This window comes from Gossypium arboreum, chromosome 5 (genome assembly GCF_025698485.1).
Source record: "Gossypium arboreum isolate Shixiya-1 chromosome 5, ASM2569848v2, whole genome shotgun sequence".
Lineage (NCBI taxonomy): Eukaryota > Viridiplantae > Streptophyta > Magnoliopsida > Malvales > Malvaceae > Gossypium > Gossypium arboreum.
The window spans coordinates 3,806,786-3,831,274 of NC_069074.1; the positions used below are offsets into that span (position 1 = coordinate 3,806,786).

General features: G+C 37.2%; 3 protein-coding genes across 3 annotated transcripts; 2 read left to right on the plus strand and 1 right to left on the minus strand.

The window, feature by feature from the left end:
- Nucleotides 1-1,778: 1,778 nt before the first annotated feature.
- LOC108473725 (uncharacterized) lies at nt 1,779-9,513 on the plus strand. The gene is made up of 10 exons (XM_017775449.2): nt 1,779-3,633; nt 4,118-4,591; nt 4,678-4,979; nt 5,431-6,153; nt 6,233-6,511; nt 6,723-6,884; nt 6,976-7,914; nt 8,017-8,232; nt 8,340-8,600; nt 8,838-9,513. The coding sequence occupies exons 1-10, from the start codon at nt 1,902-1,904 to the stop codon at nt 9,183-9,185; spliced, it is 5,436 nt and encodes a 1,811-aa protein (XP_017630938.1). The 5' UTR covers nt 1,779-1,901; the 3' UTR covers nt 9,186-9,513.
- A 2,234-nt stretch (nt 9,514-11,747) lies between these two features.
- LOC108473750 (uncharacterized) lies at nt 11,748-19,529 on the plus strand. The gene is made up of 10 exons (XM_017775486.2): nt 11,748-13,411; nt 13,860-14,333; nt 14,420-14,721; nt 15,275-15,994; nt 16,071-16,349; nt 16,555-16,716; nt 16,803-17,741; nt 17,840-18,055; nt 18,163-18,423; nt 18,658-19,529. The coding sequence occupies exons 1-10, from the start codon at nt 12,031-12,033 to the stop codon at nt 18,991-18,993; spliced, it is 5,070 nt and encodes a 1,689-aa protein (XP_017630975.1). The 5' UTR covers nt 11,748-12,030; the 3' UTR covers nt 18,994-19,529.
- Nucleotides 19,530-20,567: 1,038 nt separating this feature from the next.
- On the minus strand, nt 20,568-23,800 carry LOC108472857 (probable glycosyltransferase At5g25310). Its single transcript, XM_017774416.2, has 4 exons — nt 23,361-23,800; nt 22,955-23,124; nt 21,538-21,889; nt 20,568-21,382 (listed from the first exon to the last, which is right to left on the minus strand). The coding sequence occupies exons 1-4, from the start codon at nt 23,613-23,615 to the stop codon at nt 20,705-20,707; spliced, it is 1,455 nt and encodes a 484-aa protein (XP_017629905.1). The 5' UTR covers nt 23,616-23,800; the 3' UTR covers nt 20,568-20,704.
- Between the last annotated feature and the right edge of the window lie 689 nt (nt 23,801-24,489).

A 24,489-nucleotide genomic window follows, 5' to 3' on the forward strand; every position in this document is an offset into this window, starting at 1 on the left:
TTTAATTAATGACTGAAATTGGACTGTACTGACTGGTAATGTTTCGTAACCTTGTTTCGACGACGGTATAGGGTTAGGGGACGTTACAGGTTAAGGGTGTTACAAACTCATAGATCCAACACTGGTTTATTTCACACGCGTCCAAACACAACACATCGACTCATTTGCAGTAGAGACAACTTACCGTACATAAACCACATCTCATGGAATTGTCATAACTCAAAGGAAGTAAAAAGAAACTCACCAGCAAGCTTCAGAATAGAATCCACTCTACTGGTCTTTTTCCTCGATTGTTTAGACCTTCACTAGCTTCTTGAGCAATAAGCTGCTACTTCATGAGGGCATTTTGACTAGCTACTAGAACCTCCTTTATCTTCTCTAATGAAGATACCTTAAAAATTTCTAGGGAATAAAAAAAGAAGGCAAAGAAAAATAAATGTGAAACATGCCTGCTATTGGCATCCTTATATAGCACAGATAGTGAGGACAAAGCTTAAAGGAAGGGTCAGAAAATCCCACTATAGCCCTTGAAACCCGATAATAGACTTGCCTAAAATTTTGAAACCTTATCATCTACTAAACATAACTACTACCATTAATCAACTTAGTGAGTAGTGAAATATTGCATGCACATTAAAACAAGTCAACTAAACAAATCATTCAGTTACCTAAACACATCAAGCGTCATCTACAGTACTCTAGTTAAATTCCAACTAGGTCTCAACTAAACTCTAACAATATTCACTGAGCCGTCATTTTCATGAAAAACAAATCTATTTATTTGTGAACTAACAAGTTCGCCTAAAGTATCTGGGGTTGACGAATTGTCTCACAAAAGAGTCTGTCAACCCAAGAATTCGTCAAATGACGTATTCTAGCAAAACGTTTCGCAAATGGGCATACTGTTAAATCTACGCAATACATCATCTAGACACTTAACGGATAATTCATTAATCTCATTATTTTCTACCCTGGCTTACTCAACTATACGCCAAATAACAAATCGATACGATATACACCGGATGGGCTGTTACAAAGGATTTTAACAAAGAACTTGATTCTCCAACATAACAAAAAAAATGTAAAATCAAGAATCATAAATCAAATTCAAAGCATGTCATAACCATTAACGTGAGCGTTGAAACCATATAATTTGAATGCATCCACAAGTCCATGTTGCTTGTGCTCGAAAATTTCAGCTCAAGAAGTTTTCAAACTAAACTGCCTTATCGAAGTTATAGATTGTCGTTATTCAACTCTCTCTTGATCACATCAAATCTTTTTAATCCCAAAATACCAATATCAACATCTATACAAACAATAGGCAACGAATTTTATTTGTGAGGGAAAACCTTAGGTCAGCTCTGCCCTGTCATCATTCAGTGTAATAATAACAAGGGTAAACTATTAAGATGACTATTCAGTTTAAAAAGTAACCAGGGTAAATTAATTGCGTACCAAACCAAGTGAATCAATATCCTGGCCACCTTTTTTGCCTTCCCGAGCAAACTCATCTAATTACTTGTATAATAGATTATACAAGAGTTAATATATATCAAGATTCAACTTTTTACTTTTTGCCACATGTCAAAATATGAGGTTGTCACATGTCATTATGTTATTGGTTGTCAGAACCACTTCAACATATTTGAATAGTATTAGTTAATTACCTAAAGGAAAAAACTAAATTTACATATAATTTTTAAGTTTAAATACCAAATAAGTGTAAAATACTAAGTATAAGATGCCAAGTTCACGGATATATATATATTAAGCCATTATATGATAGACGATTCTGAGGTGTTGGGGTTGGGGCCTCGAAAGTTCCTTGAAATGATGATGTGAGGAGACAACGTTGCCCAAATGGATGGGTCTCGTGAAACTCGACTAAGGCTCCATTCATGATGGGCCCAAACGGAGGTGCACACATCCTAGGCCCAGTTGGACTAAGTAGTCAACCGAACAGACGATGTAGAAACGACATGAGGAAACTATCGGCTGCAGTGGATCATGATGAGATCAATATTCACAAAAATCGCACTGGAAGGTGCAGGGTAAGGAAGGTGCGCCCTCTTTGTCCCCGACCCGAAGAGTATTCCTCCCCCTTACCCTCTCCGTTCCTTTCTCTCTCTAAAAACAGAGCTCAAAAGCAAAAAAAGAACATAATTTTTTTTTTTTTGTTATTAAAACCAGCCTTCGCGAGGCAGATAGAAAACCCAAATAAAAATATAAAGAAAAAGGAGACAGGGACAATGAAGCAGAGCTCATCTGAAGCAGTCTCCTCATCGTCTTCTTCCTCTACGCCCAGCGGACCTGACCAATCGCAGCCCGCTACCTCAGCATCAGTACCTGAAAACCACCACAACCACACCAATAGCAAACCCTTGGCATCGATATCGGCGGCGGATGACTTAGCTGGTGCGGTGTCGAGAGACGGCAGTGGTGGGGCCCAGGAAATGGTGACCGTCGATCGACGAGGAGAATACTCGGCGGTCTGCAGATGGACGATTAATAATTTCTCGAGAATCAAAGCTAGGGCACTATGGAGCAAGTACTTCGAGGTAGGCGGTTACGATTGCCGTTTATTGGTGTATCCAAAAGGGGACTCCCAGGCTTTGCCGGGTTACATATCCATTTATCTCCAAATCATGGACCCGCGGGGTACATCATCGTCTAAATGGGACTGCTTCGCCAGCTACCGCTTAACCATCGTCAATCTAATCGACGATTCCAAAAGCATTCACCGTGATTCATGGCATCGTTTCTCAAGCAAGAAGAAATCTCACGGTTGGTGTGATTTCACGCCTTCTTCTACTGTCTTCGACCCCAAATCAGGTTATCTCTTCAATAACGACGCCGTTTTGATTACCGCTGATATCTTAATCTTGAATGAATCCGTTAATTTCACACGTGATAATAATGATGTTCAATCCTCATTGTCTTCTATGATTTCGTCTTCTGTCGTTGCCATTCCCGTTTCTGATGTTTTGAGTGGCAAATTCACTTGGAAAGTGCATAATTTTAGTTTGTTTAAGGAGATGATCAAGACACAGAAGATAATGAGCCCGGTTTTCCCAGCCGGGGAGTGTAACTTGAGGATTAGTGTGTATCAAAGCTCGGTTAACGGGCAAGAGTACTTGTCTATGTGTTTGGAGAGTAAGGATACGGATAAATTGGTTGCTTCCGATAGGAGTTGTTGGTGTTTATTTAGAATGTCGGTGCTGAATCAGAAGCCAGGGTCGAATCATATGCACAGAGACTCGTATGGGAGGTTTGCTGCGGATAACAAGAGTGGGGATAATACCAGTTTGGGGTGGAATGACTACGTGAAGATGTCGGATTTTGTTGGGCAGGAGTTGGGGTTTTTGGTGGATGATACTGCTGTATTTAGTACTTCATTTCATGTGATCAAGGAGTTTAGTAGTTTCTCCAAAAATGTAGGGTTGATAGCAGGGAGGACAGGGAGTGGAGCAAGGAAGTCTGACACGTATATGGGGAAATTCACTTGGAAGATTGAGAATTTTACAAGGTTGAAAGATCTGTTAAAGAAGAGGAAGATAACAGGTCTTTGCATCAAGAGCAGGAGATTTCAGATTGGAAATCGAGATTGTCGTCTGATTGTTTATCCTCGAGGTAATGCGAGAATCATTTTAAATTCTTTAGTAATGAATTGGATTTTGTGCTCATTTTTCTACAGACAAATAGAGTCTGCTATTTTAAGTTTAAGGAAGTGATTAGTCTTGCAATTTGCATTTTTTTTAATTATTATTGGATTGAACTACGAGATGTTTGCATGCTTATGGTAATTGTCCACCACTAAGATTTTCATTTTAAGTCCAATTAGAAATTTGTTAGCTTAAGGCTCCATGATAATTTCATATTTAACTTGTTTGAAAACGTTTTGGCTTTATTTGCACCTTGCTTAGGTTTTCCTTAGGGTAGGGTGACAGATTTTCTAGCTGTTATTTGCTTCTTCTTTTTTTGCCTCAAGAGACAGATATATTTAACCCTTGTAATCTATTTTTCCGTCAGTCCTATTATCTTTTCATATAGGACAACGTGGCCTCCGTTTAGAAAGTGAACTGATTGAATTTTTCTATGGGCTCGATGGAATCAGGGCAGTCTCAGCCACCGTGCCACCTGTCTGTGTTTCTTGAGGTTACTGATTCACGAAATACTTCCACTGACTGGAGCTGTTTTGTAAGTCATCGGCTGTCAGTTGTGAACCAAAAGCTGGAGGAGAAGTCAGTTACCAAAGAATCTCAGAATCGCTACTCTAAAGCTGCAAAAGACTGGGGTTGGCGTGAATTTGTGACGCTCACCAGCCTCTTTGATCAGGATTCTGGTTTCCTTGTTCAGGATACTGTTGTATTCTCTGCAGAGGTTCTTATTCTGAAAGAGACATCGATAATGCAAGATTTTAGTGATCAGGATACTGAGTTAGCAAATGCTGTTCCTCAGATAGAAAGGGTTGGAAAGAGAAGTGCATTCACATGGAAGGTAGAGAATTTCTTATCTTTCAAGGAAATCATGGAAACCCGCAAGATTTTTAGCAAATTTTTTCAAGCTGGTGGATGTGAGCTTCGAATTGGTGGGTAATTGTCTCCTGTTAACTCTCCATTTAGATTGCCCATGTAGTTGGCTTTCTTGATTAATTGGTTGCTTCTAATGATGCAGGTGTGTATGAGTCCTTTGATACCATTTGTATATACTTGGAGAGTGACCAGTCAGTTGGTAATGACCTGGACAAAAATTTCTGGGTTAAATACAGAATGGCTGTAGTGAATCAAAAGAACCCAGCCAAGACCGTCTGGAAGGAATCTTCGATTTGTACAAAGACATGGAATAATTCTGTTTTGCAATTCATGAAGGTATCAGATATGTTAGAAGCAGATGCAGGGTATCTTGTGCGAGACACTGTTGTTTTTGTTTGTGAAATACTGGATTGCTGCCCTTGGTTTGAGTTTTCGGACCTTGAGGTTAGTCCTTTTTTGATCTCTTCCTTTCATGTGTTGTTTGAAATTGGCAAAGATGAGTTTTCTCTATATTGAATTTTCTGATTCAGAGTCAATCCTTCTGGGCTTTCCATTTATATGAAACTTGCTTTCTATTACAAAGGAGTTTTGGTACAGGAAAGGGCATTTCTGCTGCATGCCCTATTAAAGTTTTTATCAGCTTGCCCTGAATTTTGTGCACCCAATTTTGGCCAGATTCCTTTAAATCACTCTTTCATGCGATGTTCATTACGTTCCCAAACTCACTACTTTGACAAAAGGGACGGGGCTATGACAAAAGGGACGGGGCTAGTAAAAGCCAATATATGTGTATGCATAATATCTTTGTATTTCCTGGACAGAATGGTGTTATTTTCTTAATACGTTTCTAGTTAATATCAGCATTTTGATGTTTTGTTTTCTTTACTTTTGCCAGGTTTTGGCTTCTGAAGATGACCAGGATGCTCTAACAACTGATCCTGATGATCTCATTGATTCTGAAGACAGTGAAGGAATAAGCGGGGACGAAGAAGATATGTTTAGAAACCTTCTTTCCCAAGCTGGATTTCACCTTACTTATGGAGATAATCCATCGCAGCCACAGGTCACTTTGCGGGAGAAGCTTCTCATGGATGCTGGGGCAATTGCTGGTTTTCTGACTGGACTTCGTGTTTACCTGGATGACCCAGCCAAAGTGAAACGTTTGTTGCTTCCAACTAAGCTCTCTGGTAATGGTAATGGAAAGAAGGTTTCGAAGACTGACGAATCTTCACCGAGTTTGATGAATTTGCTAATGGGGGTCAAAGTTTTGCAGCAGGCAATTATTGATCTACTCTTGGATATAATGGTGGAATGTTGCCAACCCTCAGGAGTAGCACGTGGTGATTCTTCAGATGCAAACTCTAAACCTTCTTCCGATGGTGGGGAAGCTGCTAGTCCACTGGACTGTGATCAGGAAAATGGCAGTGTGGCATCTGCTCAATTTCCTACGAACGAAAGGTTGGATTCTTGTGTGGATGATGGTAGCACTGCCTCTGCCGTGCAAAGCTCTGACATGAATGGGATTGATATCTCTGGAAAAGCTATCCCTGGACCGCCTATTTCTCCACCAGAGACATCTGCTGGGGGTTCTTTGGAGAATTCCTCACTTTGCTCAAAGGTATAATAATTCATAAATATAGTTGAACTGAATTGATTACTAATCATGTATTAACTGCTTGAACTAATCAAATTTCCAGACCAAGTGGCCTGAGCAGTCTGAGGAGCTTTTAGGGTTGATTATCAACTCATTGAGAGCCCTAGATGGAGCTGTTCCACGGGGATGTCCGGAGCCAAGGAGGAGGCCCCAGTCTGCACAAAAGATTACTCTCGTATTGGATAAAGCTCCTAAGCATCTGCAACCTGATCTAGTTGCATTGGTGCCTAAATTGGTAGAGCATTCAGAGCATCCACTGGCTGCTTATGCACTTCTGGAACGACTTCAAAAGCCAGATGCAGAGCCTGCATTTCGAATACCTGTAAGATAGTCTTTGTTCAGGACTTAGATTTCTTTTACTTATATGGTATATTTGGGATGTCAATAGGTTGTGCTTTTGTAGAATTGAGAAGTTTCTGAACATTGCCTCAAACTTGAACGCAACTCCTTTCTTTCCCAAATTTTTTTTTTTTTTTGGTTATAAATTCAGTACCTAATCATCAGTTTGTAAATTAATGATTCTTCTATTTCAGGTATTTGGAGCTCTCAGTCAACTAGAATGTGGCAGTGAAGTGTGGGAACGTGTCTTATTTCAATGTTTTGAGCTTTTGACAGATTCAAATGATGAACCTCTGGTTGCGACAATAGATTTCATTTTTAAAGCTGCATTCCAATGCCAACATCTTCCAGAAGCAGTATGATATACTTTCTCATATCGATGTTGTATTCTGCATATTAGCATTATTCCATGAAGCATATATAATTCCTTTTTTTTCTCTTATGTAGGTTAGATCTGTTCGTGTTAGGCTAAAACATTTGGGCGTTGAGGTGTCACCTTGTGTTCTTGATTTTTTAAGTAAACTTGTAAATAGTTGGGGAGATGTTGCCGAGGCCATACTAAGAGATATTAATTGTGATGTTGATTTAGTTGAAAATGTCTCGGGTGTGGCTTCTGCGCTCTTCTTGTTTGGTGAAAATGGAGCCACTTCTGAAAGACCTCATGCAGTGGATGAGCAGGCTTTTTGTGCTACTCATCATTTTTCTGACATTTATATCCTGATTGAGATGCTATCTATACCTTGCCTAGCTGTTGAAGCCTCTCAGACGTTTGAGAGAGCTGTGGCTGGAGGAGCCATTGTAGCTCAGTCTGTAGCCTTGGTCTTGAAAAGGCGTCTAGCTCAGAGGTTGAGTCTTAATTCCATATATGCTGCTGAAAGCTTTCAGGTTGCTGATGCTGTAATAGAGGGAGAAGCCAGTGAGCAGCTTAGAGCCCAACGGGATGATTTCACTTCTGTTCTGAGTCTTGCGGAGACCTTGGCACTTTCTAGAGATCTTCGTGTCATGGACTTTGTGAAAATGCTTTATACAATATTATTTAAGTGGTATGTAGATGAGTCCTACCGAATGAGGATGCTAAAAAGGCTTGTTGATCATGCAACCAGTACCACTGAAAGTAGTAGCGAAGTAGACTTAGATTTAGATATTCTTGTTATTTTGGTTTCCGAGGTGCAGGAATTTATCAGACCTGTGCTAAGCATGATGCGGGAAGTTGCTGAGCTTGCAAATGTTGATCGGGCAGCTCTTTGGCACCAGTTATGTGCTAGTGAAGATGCAATTATCCGCACACGTGAAGAGAGAAAGGTAGAAATGTCAAATATGGTCAAGGAAAAAGCTGCTTTATCCCACAAATTAAGTGAATCTGAGGCTGCAAATCATCGGCTAAAGGTGTGTTTCTTAAACTAATGATAATTTTCAGTTCAGGGACTCCTCTCGCATATAAAATCTTTTCTGGAAATTTTTAGAATTAACACATTTTAAAATTGACAGTCTGAAATGAGGGCTGAGATGGATCGCTTTGCTCGGGAAAAGAAGGAACTTTCTGAACAAATACAGGAGGTTGAGAGTCAACTTGAGTGGCTTCGTTTAGAGAGAGATGATGAAATTGCAAAACTAACTAATGAGAAAAAAGCACTTCAGGATCGTCTTCATGATGCAGAAGCTCAGCTCTCTCAGTTAAAGTCTCGGAAACGAGATGAGTTGAAGGTGCTTTTGATGGCTAATGTGTTGCCTCTTTGTACTTCTCCTCTTGTTCTGCCGTGCGTTGATGGAAATCTTAGTGCTTTATCTGACAACTGTTATGTATCTAACAGAGAGTAGTAAAGGAGAAGAATGCTCTTGCTGAAAGATTGAAGAGTGCTGATGCTGAATGGAAAAGATTTGATGAAGAATTGAAACGGTATGCCACAGAAAATGTGACTCGCGAAGAAATTCGTCAGTCACTTGAGGATAAAGTTCGTAGATTGACCCAAACAGTGGGGCAAACTGAAGGTGAAAAGCGGGAAAAAGAAGAGCAGGTAGCTAGGTGCGAAGCATATATTGATCGCATGGAATCAAAGTTGCAGGCCTGCCAGGTTTTTGTTTCATCATAGTTCCTCTACTTTCTATTTAGTTATATTTTAATTTGAATTTCTAGGAGGTTTGTAACTATTTAGTGGCAAGAGCTGGATGGGTTTTAATATTGGACTTGCCATTATCTATCTTTTGGTTTGAGATGCCTAGTTTGCAAATGAATCATCATTTTTCTGGGCTGTCACGGAAAGTTTTGAGCTTAGAAAGTCTAATTGAATATATATTTGTTGTGTTTGCAGCAATATATTCACACCCTGGAAGCCTCACTTCAAGAAGAAATGTCTCGACATGCCCCTCTCTATGGTGCTGGACTGGAAGCTCTATCCATGAAAGAGTTGGAAACATTGTCTAGGATTCACGAGGAAGGGCTGAGGCAAATCCGTGCCCTCCAACAGCGTAAAGGCAGTCCTGCTGGCAGTCCACTTGTGAGTCCACATGCTATTCCACATAATCACGGGTTGTACCCTACAACACAACCACCGCCGATGGCTGTTGGAATGCCACCGTCCTTCATCCCTAACGGTGTAGGTATCCACGGTAATGGGCACGTCAATGGAGCTGTCGGGCCTTGGTTCAACCATGCTTGATTTCTAGGGCTATATGTTCTTGCCCCATAGAGCTGGTTAACAGCTCTCATTTCTCCATTTGACGAGATGTCCTATTTTTGAATTCTTTTTATTTTCTTTTTTTGGCATTTTTGCTGCTAGAACTTTTGGAAGCACATCACTGAGGAAGAAATAATAAATGTTTTGGGGAGGCATCCCATTCCCCGGTAAAGGAAAGGGTTGTGGGTAGCATCCTGCTGATTGAATGTCTGCATTTCAAATAGAACTAACAGTTGGAAAATGCCATTTTTACCTCTATGCTTCTTATTTGTTTTTATTTTTATAGAAGTTAATCACAGGCTTAAGAGAAGTTTTGATGATGACTTTTTTATTCATTGTTTCTTTATCCTGGTGTTTTATTAATTTGATTGCTATCAATTTTAGTTGGTGTTGGAGGAATCACGTGGCTGGTGACTAGACATTTTTTGGGTTGGTTTTGCATGGAAACGTGACATTTTGGATCCAAATTTATAACCTTCTGAAGTTCGGATCTTATATTCCTGAACATTTAAATGTTTATTCTAGATCTCAACCCAATTTCTATGAAAATCCCTTTTCTTATAACTGAAGAAGAAAATTCATAAAGCCAATATTTATTCACTTACAACTGATTATATTATGAAAAGCGGTTTATGATTTTTTTGATTCGAAGTCAACTTTAATCACCTTAAAGTTCTAAAAAAGTTCTTGTATCGAGAAAAGAGAATAAAAAAAAAGTTCTTTTAGTGACACAATCTTATATGAAGTGCAACATAAACCCTTCTGTAATTTATACTTCTTTAAAAAGTCCTATAAAAAGTCCTGTCTATTTAAATAGTCGAATCAGTCCTCAACATGTAAAACTTATCATATATAACCATATATATATATATATGTCAGAATTTGCAACATACAATTTTTTAATAATTTTTGTTTTCTGAAAGAGATTTTTAAAACTACAATTTAATTTAATTTGAAATCCAAAATATTAATTTATTCGATTTCTTTAATAATTCATAATAAAATATCTATATGTTCACTTCATTAATAACGGTTTGTATCAAAATATTTAATTAATTTGGGTTATGAAATTGTTGTCTGAAAATGCATTTTATTAATATTTTTATTTTTTTTATAAACTTGTTAAATGTTTTTATTTTAATTAGGAATTGCTTACTAGAAAAAGGTAAAATAAGTTATTTAGAAATAATATTTTCTAAAACATATATTAAAATATTATTTCTAAAAAAATTGAGAAAATAAATATTTTCAAATTTTAAAATTTATTAAAAATTGTTTTAAAACCCAATTTATGGAAAAAACATTTTAAAAGTTATATTTAAAACAATTTTCTTTAGAAATCTAAATATAACTTGAGGTGAACTACACTAGTGGTGACTCAATTATTGGTAATCTTTTAAACTAACTAATGTTATTATAAAAGTATAGAATTAAATTATGACAAATTAAAATATAAAGACTAAATATGAAATTTGAGCATAATAGAGGATCAAAACTTAAATTTTATGATTATAATTATAAAAAAAAGTAAAATAAAGAATTGAATCATATCAAATTAAAATGTAAAGACGAAATCTCAAATATATAATTATAATTAAAAAAATAGTGGACGCCCGCATAAATCCCTTAGAGCTTTCCTTTTATATAAAGTTGTATAAATAATTATAATTACAAAAAGAAGAAGAAGTTAATGAAGGATATTAAGGAAGGCCATTAAAGCTTTCATTTTATATGGAGTTGTATAAATATACGTCAGAAATATAAATCTGTGTTTAATGACTTAATATTAAATATACCATGAAACATACAATTAATACAAACAATGTATTAAAAATAATTTTGTAAATAGCAACTTAACTACACTTAAAATTATAGCTTCTATTTTAATTTCCTATGTATTTTGAGTGGGAATGTATGTGCATTAAGTATAAGTTTCAAACTCAACGATGTTCGTAATTGCCATGTTAAGCAGATTCATCAATTATTCTGGTAAATTATTGAACCTAATACCACCCTAACGAGACATTAGATAGAGAAATAAAAATAAAAAATCAACTTGAGGCATGTTGCTTTCTGGAATGATGATTTTACATAAAAAAATTAATCCATCATGCTATTGGATTAGTAGTTAATTGGTTAGGGTTTAAGTTAATTGATGATAAATGCAAGTTGAATATAAAAAAACTTTTTTGTTCCTCATCAAAACTCTTACCTTTTATTCTAATTTTCTTAAATAATTGTTTTAGAGTTATTTAGTGCCATTGTTTCACTTATAATCTTAGTTGTATTAATTATTAGATACCAAAGCAGAAATTAGAATACTCATTCATAAAGAATAACAACATTAAGATTTGTTCCGTTTGGGTAATTAGAATTTCATCATAAATGCCGTTGTAAACCACTTTCTTTTTTCTGTGTAGAAATTAAACCATAGAGGATATTGAGGTGTTGGGGTCCCGAGAGTTGTTCAACTGGACGGCTCACGTGCATCTGGACTAAGGCCCCATTCTTGACAGGCCCAAAATTAGGTGCACACATCCATAGCCCAGTCAGATAAATAGTCAACCGAACGGACGGCAGTGGATCTTGATGAGATCAATATTCACAAAAATCGCACTGGAAGGTGCAGTGTAAGGACGGTGCGCCCTCTTTGTCCCTGACCCGAAGCGTATTCCTCCCCCTTACCCTCTCTGTTCATTTCTCTCTCTAAAAAACAGAGCTCAAAAGCAAAAAAAGGAACATAAATTTTTTTGGTTATTAAAACCAGCGTTCGAGAGGGAGACAGAAAACCCAAAATAAAAATATAAAGAAAAAGGAGACAGGGACAATGAAGCAGAGCTCATCTGAAGCAGTCTCCTCATCGTCTTCTTCCTCTACGCCCAGCGGACCTGACCAATCACAGCCAGCCACCTCAGCATCAGTACCTGAAAACCACCACACCCACAGCAATAGCAAACCCTTGGCATCGATAACGGCGGCGGATGACTTAGCTGGTGCGGGGTCGAGAGACGGCAGCGGCGGGGCCCAGGAAACGGTGACCTTCGATCGACGAGGAGAATACTCGGCGGTCTGCAGATGGACGATTAATAATTTCTCGAGAATCAAAGCTAGGGCACTATGGAGCAAGTACTTCGAGGTAGGCGGTTACGATTGCCGTTTATTGGTGTATCCAAAAGGGGACTCCCAGGCTTTGCCGGGTTACATATCCATTTATCTCCAAATCATGGACCCGCGGGGTACATCATCGTCTAAATGGGACTGCTTCGCCAGCTATCGCTTAACCATCGTCAATCTAATCGACGATTCCAAAAGCATTCACCGTGATTCATGGCATCGTTTCTCAAGCAAGAAGAAATCTCACGGTTGGTGTGATTTCACGCCTTCTTCTACTGTTTTCGATCCCAAGTCAGGTTATCTCTTCAATAACGACGCCGTTTTGATTACCGCCGATATCTTAATCTTGAATGAATCCGTTAATTTCACACGTGATAATAATGATGTTCAATCCTCATTGTCTTCTATGATTTCGTCTTCTATTGTTGCCATTCCCGTTTCTGATGTTTTGAGTGGCAAATTCACTTGGAAAGTGCATAATTTTAGTTTGTTTAAGGAGATGATTAAGACACAGAAGATAATGAGCCCGGTTTTTCCAGCTGGGGAGTGTAACTTGAGGATTAGTGTGTATCAAAGCTCGGTTAACGGGCAAGAGTATTTGTCTATGTGTTTGGAGAGTAAGGATACTGATAAAACGGTTGCTTCTGATAGGAGTTGTTGGTGTTTATTTAGAATGTCGACACTGAATCAGAAGCCAGGGTCGAATCATATGCACAGAGACTCGTATGGGAGGTTTGCTGCAGATAATAAGAGTGGGGATAATACCAGTTTGGGATGGAATGACTACATGAAGATGTCGGATTTTGTTGGGCAGGAGGCGGGGTTTTTGGTGGATGATACTGCCGTATTTAGTACTTCATTTCATGTGATCAAGGAGTTTAGTAGTTTCTCCAAGAATGCAGGGTTGATAGCAGGTAGGACAGGGAGTGGAGCAAGGAAGTCTGACACGTATATGGGAAAATTCACTTGGAAGATTGAGAATTTTACAAGGTTGAAGGATCTGTTGAAGAAGAGGAAGATAACAGGTCTTTGCATCAAGAGCAGGAGATTTCAGATTGGAAATCGAGATTGTCGTCTGATTGTTTACCCTCGAGGTAATGTAAGAAACATTGTAAAGTCTTTTGTAATGAATTAGATTTTGTGCTCATTTTTCTACAGTCAAATGGAATCTGGTATTTTAAGTTTAAGGAGGTGACTAGTCTTGCATTTTGCTTTTTTATTTTATTGGATTGAACTACGAGATGGTTGCATGCTTATGGTAATTGTTCACTACTAAGGTTTTCGTTTCAAGTCCAATAGGTAATTTGGTGGCTTAACCTTCCACGCTTAATTCATATTTAACTTGTTTGAAAAATGTTTTGGCTAGGGTGACAGATTTTCTAGCTGTCAATTGCTTCTTTTGTTTTGCCTCTAGAAACAGGGGTATATTTAACCCTTGTAATCTATTTTGCTGTCAGTCCTATTATTTTTTCATATAGGACAACGTGGCCTCCGTTTAGAAAGTGAACTGATTGAATTTTTATATGGGCTTGATGGTATCAGGGCAGTCTCAGCCACCGTGCCACCTTTCTGTGTTTCTTGAGGTTACTGATCCACGAAATACTTCCAGTGACTGGAGCTGTTTTGTAAGTCATCGGCTGTCAGTTGTGAACCAAAAGGTGGAAGAGAAGTCAGTTACCAAAGAATCTCAGAATCGCTACTCTAAAGCTGCGAAAGACTGGGGTTGGCGTGAGTTTGTGACTCTCACCAGCCTATTTGATCAGGATTCTGGTTTTCTTGTTCAGGATACTGTTTTATTCTCTGCAGAGGTTCTTATTCTGAAAGAGACATCGATAATGCAAGATTTTAGTGATCAGGATTCTGAGTTAGCAAATGCTGTTCCTCAGATAGAAAGTGTTGGAAAGAGAAGTGCATTCACATGGAAGGTGGAGAATTTCTTATCTTTCAAGGAAATCATGGAAACCCGCAAGATTTTTAGCAAATTTTTTCAAGCTGGTGGATGTGAGCTTCGAATTGGTGGGTAATTGTCTCCTGTTAACTCTCCATTTAGATTGCCCATGTAGTTGGCTTTCTTGATTAATTGGTTGTTTCTAATGATGCAGGTGTGTATGAGTCCTTTGATACCATTTGTATATACTTGGAGAGTGACCAGTCAGTTGGTAGTGACCTTGAGAAAAACTTCTGGGTTAAATACAGAATGGCTGTGGTGAATCAAAAGAATCCAGCCAAGACCGTCTGGAAGGAATCTTCGATTTGTACAAAGACATGGAATAATTCTGTTTTGCAATTCATGAAGGTATCAGATATGCTAGAAGCAGATTCAGGGTATCTTGTGCGAGACACTGTTGTTTTCGTTTGTGAAATACTGGATTGCTGCCCTTGGTTTGAGTTTTCAGACCTTGAGGTTAGTCTTTTTTGGATACCTTCCTTTCATGTGTTGTTTGAAATTCGTGAAGATGAGTTTTCTCTATATTGAATTTTCCGATTCAGAGTTCATCGTTCTGGGCTTTCCATTTATATGAAACTTGCTTTCTATTACAAAGGAGTTTTGGCACAAAAAAAAGGGCTTTTCTGCTGGATGCCCTATTAGAGTTTTTATCAGTTTGCCCTAATTTTGTGTTAACTTGATCCTTACCCAATGATACATGCTCGGATGGGGTGAAATTTATTAAATTTCATTCACCGAAGCTGCCAATTTCACCATGGGACTGAAATTGGGCCTTGAGACTTGCATCGCCCAATTTTGGCCAGCTTCTTTTAGGTCACCTTTAATGCAATGTTCATTACGTTCCCAAACTGACTACTTTGACAAAGGGTGAGACTAGTTAAAGCTAATATATGTTTAGCCATAATATCTTTTTTTTTTTTTCCCTTGAAAGAATGGCATTTTTTTCTTAATATATGTCTAGTGAACTAATATCAGCATTTTGATGTTTTGTTTTCTCTAAATTTGCCAGGTTTTGGCTTCTGAAGATGATCAGGATGCTCTAACAACTGATCCTGATGAACTCATTGATTCTGAAGACAGTGAAGGAATATGTGGGGACGAAGAAGATATCTTTAGAAACCTTCTTTCCCAAGCTGGATTTCACCTTACCTATGGAGATAATCCATCGCAGCCACAGGTCACTTTACGGGAGAAGCTTCTCATGGATGCTGGGGCAATTGCTGGTTTTCTGACTGGACTTCGTGTTTACCTGGATGACCCAGCCAAAGTGAAACGTTTGTTGCTTCCAACTAAGCTCTCTGGTAGTGGTAATGGAAAGAAGGTGTCGAAGACTGACGAATCTTCACCGAGTTTGATGAATTTGCTAATGGGGGTCAAAGTTTTGCAGCAGGCAATTATTGATCTGCTCTTGGATATAATGGTGGAATGTTGCCAACCCTCAGTAGCACATGGTGATTCTTCAGATGCAAACTCTAAACCTTCTTCTGATGGTGGGGAAGCTACTAGCCCACTGGACTGTGATCAGGAAAATGGTGCTATGGGATCTGCTCAATTTCCTACGAACGAAAGGTTGGATTCTTGTGTGGATGATGGTAGTACTGCCTCTGCCGTGCAAAGCTCTGACATGAATGGGATTGGTATCTCTGGAAAAGCTATCCATGGACTGCCTATTTCTCCACCAGAGACATCTGCTGAGGGTTCTTTGGAGAATTCCTCACTTTGCACAAAGGTATAATTCATAAATATAGTTGAACTGACTTGATTACCAATCATGTATTAACTGCTTGAACTAATTAAATTTCCAGACCAAGTGGCCTGAGCAGTCTGAGGAGCTTTTAGGGTTGATTATCAATTCATTAAGAGCCCTAGATGGAGCTGTTCCACAGGGATGTCCGGAGCCAAGGAGGAGGTCCCAGTCTGCACAAAAGATTACTCTCGTATTGGATAAAGCCCCTAAGCATCTGCAACCTGATCTAGTTGCATTGGTGCCTAAATTGGTAGAGCATTCAGAGCATCCACTAGCTGCTTATGCACTACTGGAACGACTTCAAAAGCCAGAGGCAGAGCCTGCATTTCGAATACCCGTAAGATAGTCTTTGTTCAAGACTTAGTTTTCTTTTACTTCTTGTATATGTCAGCTGTCATTAGGACATGCTTTTGGAGAATGGGGGAGTTTCTGAACATTACTACAAATTTTGAATGCATCTTTTTTTTCCCAAATATATGTTTTTTTGTTATAAATTCATTATCTAATCATCAATATGTAAATTAATGATTCTTCTATTTCAGGTATTTGGAGCTCTCAGTCAACTAGAATGCGACAGTGAAGTGTGGGAACGTGTCTTATTTCAATCGTTTGAGCTTTTGACAGATTCAAATGATGAACCTCTGGTTGCGACAATAGATTTCATCTTTAAAGCTGCATTCCAATGTCAACATCTTCCAGAAGCTGTATGATATACTTTCTTGTATCATTTTTTTATTCTGCATATTAACATTCTTCTGTGAAGCATAACTCTTTTTGTTCTCTTCTGTAGGTTAGATCTGTTCGTGTAAGGCTAAAAAGTTTGGGCGCTGAGGTGTCTCCTTGTGTTTTTGATTTTTTAAGTAAACTTGTAAATAGTTGGGGAGATGTTGCTGAGGCCATACTAAGAGATATTAATTGTGATGGTGATTTAGTTGAAAATTGCTCGGCTGTGGCTTCTGGGCTATTCTTGTGTGGTGAAAATGGATCCACTTCTGAAAGACCGCATGCGGTTGATGAGCAGGCTTTTTGTGCTACTCATCATTTTTCTGACATTTATATCCTGATTGAGATGCTATCTATACCTTGCCTAGCTGTTGAAGCTTCTCAGACGTTTGAGAGAGCTGTGAGCGCAGGAGCCATTGTAGCTCAGTCTGTAGCCTTGGTCTTGAAAATGCGTCTTGCTCAGAGGTTGAGTCTTAATTCCAGATATGTTGCTGAAAGCTTTCAGCATGCTGATGCTGTAATTGAAGGAGAAGCCAGTGAGCAGCTTAGAGCCCAACGGGATGATTTCACTTCTGTTTTGAGTCTTGCCGAGACCTTGGCACTTTCTAGAGATCTTCGTGTCAGGGGCTTTGTGAAAATGCTTTATACAATATTATTTAAGTGGTATGTAGATGAGTCCTACAGAATGAGAATGCTAAAAAGACTTGTTGATCGTGCAACCAGTACTACCGAAAGTAGTAGTGAAGTAGACTTAGATTTGGATATTCTGGTTATTTTGGTTTCTGAGGAGCAAGAATTTGTCAGACCTGTTCTAAGCATGATGCGGGAAGTTGCTGAGCTTGCAAATGTTGATCGGGCAGCTCTTTGGCACCAGTTATGTGCTAGTGAAGATGCAATTATCTGCATACGTGAAGAGAGAAAGGTCGAGATGTCAAATATGGTTAAGGAAAAAGCTGCTGTATCCCAGAAATTAAGCGAATCTGAGGCTGCAAATAATCGGCTAAAGGTGTGTCTTAAACTAATGATAATGTTCAGTTCTGGGACTCCTGTTGCATATAATCTTTTCTGGAAATTCTTAAAATTAACACATTTTAAAATTGACAGTCTGAAATGAGGGCTGAGATGGATCGCTTTGCTCGGGAAAAGAAGGAACTTTCTGAACAAATACAGGAGGTTGAGAGTCAACTTCAGTGGCTTCGTTTAGAGAGAGATGATGAAATTGCAAAACTAACTAATGAGAAAAAAGCACTTCAGGATCGTCTTCATGATGCAGAAGCTCAGCTCTCTCAGTTAAAGTCCCGGAAACGAGATGAGTTGAAGGTACTTTTGATGGTTAATATGTTGCCTCTTTGCACTTCTCCTCTTGTTCTGCCTTGGGTTGATGGATATCTTATTGCTTTATCTGACAACTGCTATGTATCTAACAGAGGGTAGTAAAGGAGAAGAATGCTCTTGCTGAAAGATTGGAGAGTGCTGAAGCTGAGCGGAAAAGATTTGATGAAGAACTGAAACGTTATGCCACAGAAAATGTGACTCGAGAAGAAATTCGTCAGTCACTTGAGGATAAAGTTCGTAGATTGACCCAAACAGTGGGGCAAACTGAAGGTGAAAAGCGGGAAAAAGAAGAGCAGGTATCTAGGTGCGAAGCATATATTGATGGCATGGAATCAAAGTTGCAGGCCTGCCAGGTTTTTCTCTCATCAAAGTTTCTCTCCTTTTTGTTTGGTCGTCATCTTTTAATTTGAATTTCTAGGAGGTTTGTAACTATTTAGTGGCAAGAGCTGGATGGTTGGATTTGCCATTATCTATGTTTTGGTTTGAGATGCCTAGTTTGCATATGAATCATCATTTTTCTGGGCTGTCATGGATAGTTGTGAGCTTAGGAAGTCTTATTGAATATATATTTGTCGTTGTGTTTGCAGCAATATATTCACACCTTGGAGGCCTCACTACAAGAAGAAATGTCCCGACATGCCCCTCTCTATGGTGCTGGTCTGGAAGCTCTATCCATGAAAGAGTTGGAAACATTGTCTAGGATTCACGAGGAAGGGCTGAGGCAAATCCATGCCCTCCAACAGCGTAAAGGCAGTCCTGCTGGTGGTCCACTTGCTATCCCACATAATCACGGGTTATACCCTACAACGCAACCACCGCCAATGGCTGTTGGCCTGCCACCATCCTTCATCCCTAACGGTGTAGGGATCCACGGCAATGGGCATGTCAATGGAGCTGTCGGGCCTTGGTTCAACCATGCTTGATTTCTAGGGCTACATGATGTATTTCTGCCCCATAGAGCTGGTTAACATCTCTCATTTCTCCATTTGACGAGATATCCTATTTTTTATTTTATTTTTCTTTTTTTGGCATTTTTGCTGCTAGAACTTTTGGAAGCACATCTCTGGGAAAGAAACAATAAAAAGGGGGGGCGCAAGGCATCCCATTCCCCGTTGAAGGAAAGGGTTGTGGGTAAGCATCTGCTGATTGAATGTCTTCATTTCAAATAGAACTAACAGTTGAAAAATGCCATTTTGCCCTCTATGCTTCTTTTTATTTTTTATATTTATAGAAGTTAATCAGAGGCTTAAGAGAAGGTTTTTTTTTTTTTTTTAATACCATTCTGGAGACTTTTTTATTCACTGTTTCTCTTATTCTTGCGTTTTATTAATTTGATTCCATCAATTTTAGTTGCTGTTGGAGGAATCAGGTGACTGTTGACATGATTAATACTCGACTGGGTTGACGATGACATGTTTAGGGTTTGTTTTACATTGAAACCAGACATTTTGGATCTAAATGCCCCCATTTTTAACCTTCTGAAGGATCCTTTACTGAACTATTCACTTTTTTTTTGTATTTTATAAATGCTTATTCTATATTTCAACGCCCAAAATAGCTCTGTGACCGACCCAGTTTCCATCTAAAGCCCTTCTCTTATAACTGAAAAATAAAATACATAAATCCATTGTTCAGCCACTTATAATATAATATAATATAATATTGTATATATAATCCTTGGACTTTTACTTCTCTCAGCGAGGCCATATAATTATTAATAATTTCAAGGATACTTTTATGATTGAAAATAATAAAAAAGTGAAATTGTCCATGGTTTACGAGTGAGATAATTGATGTTAAAAAGTAGCATTACTTTCGCACTACCCAAAATCATTTACATCTTTAATTAACTAACGGTAAGTACGGATTCTGATTCAAAGATATTTGACCATTGAGTAGTTTGTGATTCGATGCTCAAATATAAGTAGTTCGGTATTTGTTGTTTTATGTTTGTTTAATACAATAATACAAATAAGATTTTAAGAACAAATTGAGTACAAACAAAGTTTCTTTTGTTTATTTATATTATGTTTAGTAAATCGTTTAAGGTTCCTTTATTTTTTTTGTTATATAATTATTTTAATAACTTTTTATGTGCTTATTTTATTTATAATATAAAATTTAATAATTATACTTGATTATTTTATATTTAAAGAATAAAATATATTTTTGTTTACTGTTTATTTGTTTAATATTCATGAGTTCAATTATATATTTATTAACATGTGTTCATAAATATGTTCCTAAATAAGTTCATTTAATTTAAAACTAACATTAAAACATATAAATTTAAAATTTTAAACCAACACTAATTTAACAATAACCACTTCAAAATGGATAAATATGACTTTCTTTTCATTAATTCAAGATCCTTCACAAGTAAATAAAAAAAATTGTCGGTCTTTATCTTTCTTTCATGTATAGTTTCTTCTTATCAATTTAATAATAATAAACTTGTATATAATTTATATATTAAAAATGCATAAATACAACTTAACCTCCTTTGCGTATGACATACACATATATAAAATATAAATTTGACGAACAAAAATATTAACTTTTAAAAAAAGTAAGTTGGAAGAAAACTAATACATGTGGATAATCTATGACTAGTACTACGTAATGTGAAATGAATTAAGATCTATTACTATTGGGTCTTGCATTAATTCTCCTAACCCATATTGAGTGTAATATCATGTGGAACACATCAAATCTCTTAGGAGGTCGGTTTAACATAAAATGTCGGCGCACAACTATCACACCCTCTTGAAGTTTCCGATATTTTTCTTCTGGAATTGCTGATAAAATTTCTTTCAATCTAGGAATCTTCGTTGTTTCCACCTGTACTGAGAAAGCCTCCCACTGTAATACATCACTGAAAGGTAAAACATAGTTATCTGACAAAATAACCGGCACGCATCCAGAGTATATGGCCTCGACAATCCTTGGACTGGCAACTTCATACCCACTTGGGCATAGGCAAAATTTTGATTCGAGCATGTAAGAGTAATAGTCTTTGTTTTTTGGGAGGTATTCATAGACCTGCATGTCATTGTCTCGGCCTTTCCAGTGTTGGAGGAGATATGGTCGGATTGGACCGTGAAGTCCGCCGGCGAAGAAAGCAAAATACGGTCGAGAAGTATTGGGCGGAGGTGGGTGGATGAGTTTGTGGGATAAGTAGCCACCGATGAGGCTGATTTCTGGAAGGCTTACATCTTTTTGTGGATTGAAGCCTTCGGAGATGTTGGCATTGCACAGCACGCGAATTGAATTGTTGTAGAGGAGTGAGTTGCCTTGTGATGCATGGGGCCCCTGCAAAAAGAAGCATGAGATGAGAGTTTTTTAATTATGGCGTATTTACTGATATTACAGATGTTTGGCCAGTTATATAAATGCTTCTAATTTAATTTCCCGAAATTAAAAAAAGAAAAAAAGAAAAAGAGAAAAACGGGGAAAGAGAAATTCACCCAATCATGACAAGCAAGCATGAAGTGATCAGCGCCATGAGTTCGATTCCAAAATGGATACTTGATGGATATCACTTTCACATAATCAGAAACAAAGTGCTTAAGAGGAGTAATGTCGAAACTCAGTGGCGTATAAATGTACTTGACCATCCAGGCGACACTGAAGGGCATGAAGTAAACGTGAGCGCGTTGAGGATCATTTGTCCTAAACCTCTTAGCTCCATGCTCCATCTCGTGTATGAATCTACCTTCTATCGTGTATAAATTTTTGCATGGTCCGTCGTGGACTATTGGCAGCTCTCCCTCACTGTACACGTAGACTTTGAATCTCCTCTCCATCTCTACGTAACTCCTGTATGAATTATTTGACATAATAAATTGGAATCATCTAAAATTTATTATTGTCATGATTTGGACACTCAGTCCATGATTAATTAGAAATAGTATATGAATACAAGCAAATTCATTATTAGAGATGTTGCATAATGACATAGGACATGCATGATGAAATGTCAAAAAATTGAGATCTTGATCTTTATGAGTATATATACTCGAAAATGCGTAAAAGACTTTTTTCTCCTTTTTTTTTTCTGTTAAAACTCAAATTCCTCGACCTTAAATTTATGTTTAAGATTAATTAAAGAGACTTTGAGGCCTCTTCTCTTGTCATATTCGCACCAACTTTACCATCAATAACGACAGCACAGGTCTTTACTACTGCCGTATATATTATATTGTCACATGTGGAGTAATAATTTATCAAGCAAATTGGAAATTTTTGTTTCTTGGACAACTGTCTGAAGCACGCTATATCTCTAACCTGCTCCAAAGCCATTGATCATTATTATCTTGCATATCACATAACCCGCCAACACACACATGCATATAGTTATATAATATGTAGATATAAAATATAGAAATAGATTACATTAATATATATAAATAGATAGATTGAATAAAAGAAAAAAAATCAATTTATGTTTTTAATATTTTTAAAATATATGATATAATATAAATTTTTTATGTATTTTCAAATTGAGGACAGCAATTACTTTCCATATGTGTAAAAGCAATAGCGCAGCTTTTTCAGTAGCTAGCTATGATAATACGGTATCGAGTGTGGTGGAAAAGAGAAATGAGTGCGGTGGCGAGTGCGCAAGTCTTCATTTCATTTTAATTTCCCCGCCCTGGCTTCAGTCAGAAGAAAACAAGTTCTCAATTCATCAACTCTCTTTCCATTATACAAAATATAAAGGTAGCCAAATATATCTATAATTAATTTACTTTACCTTGGAAGCAAAGAAGTTTCGAAACCTCTTTTTAGTAACCATATTAACTAAGAAGCATAGCCTAAGTTAATTAATTCCTCCATTTTTTATTTTTCTTAAAAGAAAAGAAGAAATTAATCAATTCTTACTGATAAAATGTGCTTGGATTACGATAGACATCTCCAACGGGAACGTCATTGTCGTTCATGAAAAAAGCCGTCCTGACGATCCGAGCTATTGCCGCCGAGCGAATTGAAGCTCGAGCTCTAGCTAGTCCTTGTTCTAACACTTGTTCTTTGCTTAGTTTCTTCGTTTCTTTCTGTAATAAAACGATTAACATATAATTAATAATATTTCATTAACAATTTATGATAAAAAAAGAAAATCGGAACAAAATTGAAGTGAGAGATGGAAGCAAATATTAGGATCTCGCTTTAAGATCTTAATTTCCAACATTTATCATCAAGATTCAAAGTTTTAAGTAACGGCTTTATTTCTCGATCTCTGTGTGTGTGTGTGTGAGAGAGAGAGAGAGAGAGAGAGAGAGAGAGAGACTATAAGAGTGGTGTTTCGGTTGAGGTGCTGATGATCATCAGTTGATCCGCTGGTACTAACGGCTCTGATTTGATCAGAAGTAGAAACTATCAGTCTCTGCAACTCAAATTTTGGTCCAGGTGATTCAAGAGTTGGATTAGATAAATTCATGAAGGGATTGAAGTGATCATAGTTAAGGAAAACCACAGGGATCGTGAAAACACATAAGCATAGCAAAATGAAAGCGGACACTGAATATCTATAGTAACTCTCCATGTTGGGAAAGCTCTTTTAATTTTCAATTAGAAACCGTGTGTTTGGATAGTGCGATTCCTTTTTCTCGAGAAAATTATGAAGGAGAAAGCGAGGGAAAACGGCAATTTCTGCAAAAATAAAATTAAAAGAGGTGTGGCGGTTGGAGAAAGAATTCGACTGAAGTAGTGCAAATGTTTTAGTTTAGCCTTCCTTTGTATGGCCCTTTTAAATACCCGTTTGAGGGAGTGGTCAAGTTACTTATTTGGCCATGAAAAGTTGGATTAAACATCACGCTAATCAAGCATAGATAGTATTTTGTTTTAAATATATATAAATGTTGGGTATACTCATATTTCAATAATTTGGGTGATAATTTTTTAATTAAATTCTGTTTATTTATTTCAGTCGAATTCTAATTAATCTAAAATTTTGTATTATTATTTAATCTATGAAATTAATCTGTGTTTACGTTTTGATGATTATTTATTTTCAGGTTCAGTTTTTTATGAAATTAATCTGTGTTTACGTTAAATTTATATGTTTAATTTCTCAATTTATTTTGTTATTTTTTATTTGTTCGTTACTTAATCGGGTCAATCTCCAACAACAAATAACAATATCATAATTATGTTGATTGAGTCTTAATTTAGTTTGGATAAGCTTTGTTGCCAATGCAGGAGGACGTGAGTTTGAGTGCGTAGAAATGCATTGCCCTTTTATTTATGGGTTGGAGAGGGTTATGGGTAGTTCTAGGCATTGTGTCAAAAAAAGTGAATATGACCAACATTTCTAATGAGATTGTTAAAAATCATAAATTTATTACTTTTAAAAATAATTTTAAAAAAATTATAAATCAAATTAATGTTATGTCAATTTAATTAATCAAATTATATAT

Coding starts and splice junctions, on each gene's coding strand:
- LOC108473725 (XM_017775449.2), top strand. CDS start 1,902: ATGATGGGCCCAAACGGAGGTGCACACATCCTAGGCCCAGTTGGACTA. Junction 7,915..8,016: donor CTGCAAATCATCGGCTAAAG/GTGTGTTTCTTA, acceptor TAAAATTGACAG/TCTGAAATGAGGGCTGAGAT. Junction 8,233..8,339: donor GGAAACGAGATGAGTTGAAG/GTGCTTTTGATG, acceptor TGTATCTAACAG/AGAGTAGTAAAGGAGAAGAA.
- LOC108473750 (XM_017775486.2), top strand. CDS start 12,031: ATGAAGCAGAGCTCATCTGAAGCAGTCTCCTCATCGTCTTCTTCCTCT. Junction 14,722..15,274: donor TTGAGTTTTCAGACCTTGAG/GTTAGTCTTTTT, acceptor TAAATTTGCCAG/GTTTTGGCTTCTGAAGATGA. Junction 18,424..18,657: donor CAAAGTTGCAGGCCTGCCAG/GTTTTTCTCTCA, acceptor TTGTGTTTGCAG/CAATATATTCACACCTTGGA.
- LOC108472857 (XM_017774416.2), bottom strand. CDS start 23,615: ATGGAGAGTTACTATAGATATTCAGTGTCCGCTTTCATTTTGCTATGC. Junction 23,125..23,360: donor ACCGAAACACCACTCTTATA/GTCTCTCTCTCT, acceptor GTTTTATTACAG/AAAGAAACGAAGAAACTAAG. Junction 21,890..22,954: donor AATCCAAGCACATTTTATCA/GTAAGAATTGAT, acceptor TAATTCATACAG/GAGTTACGTAGAGATGGAGA.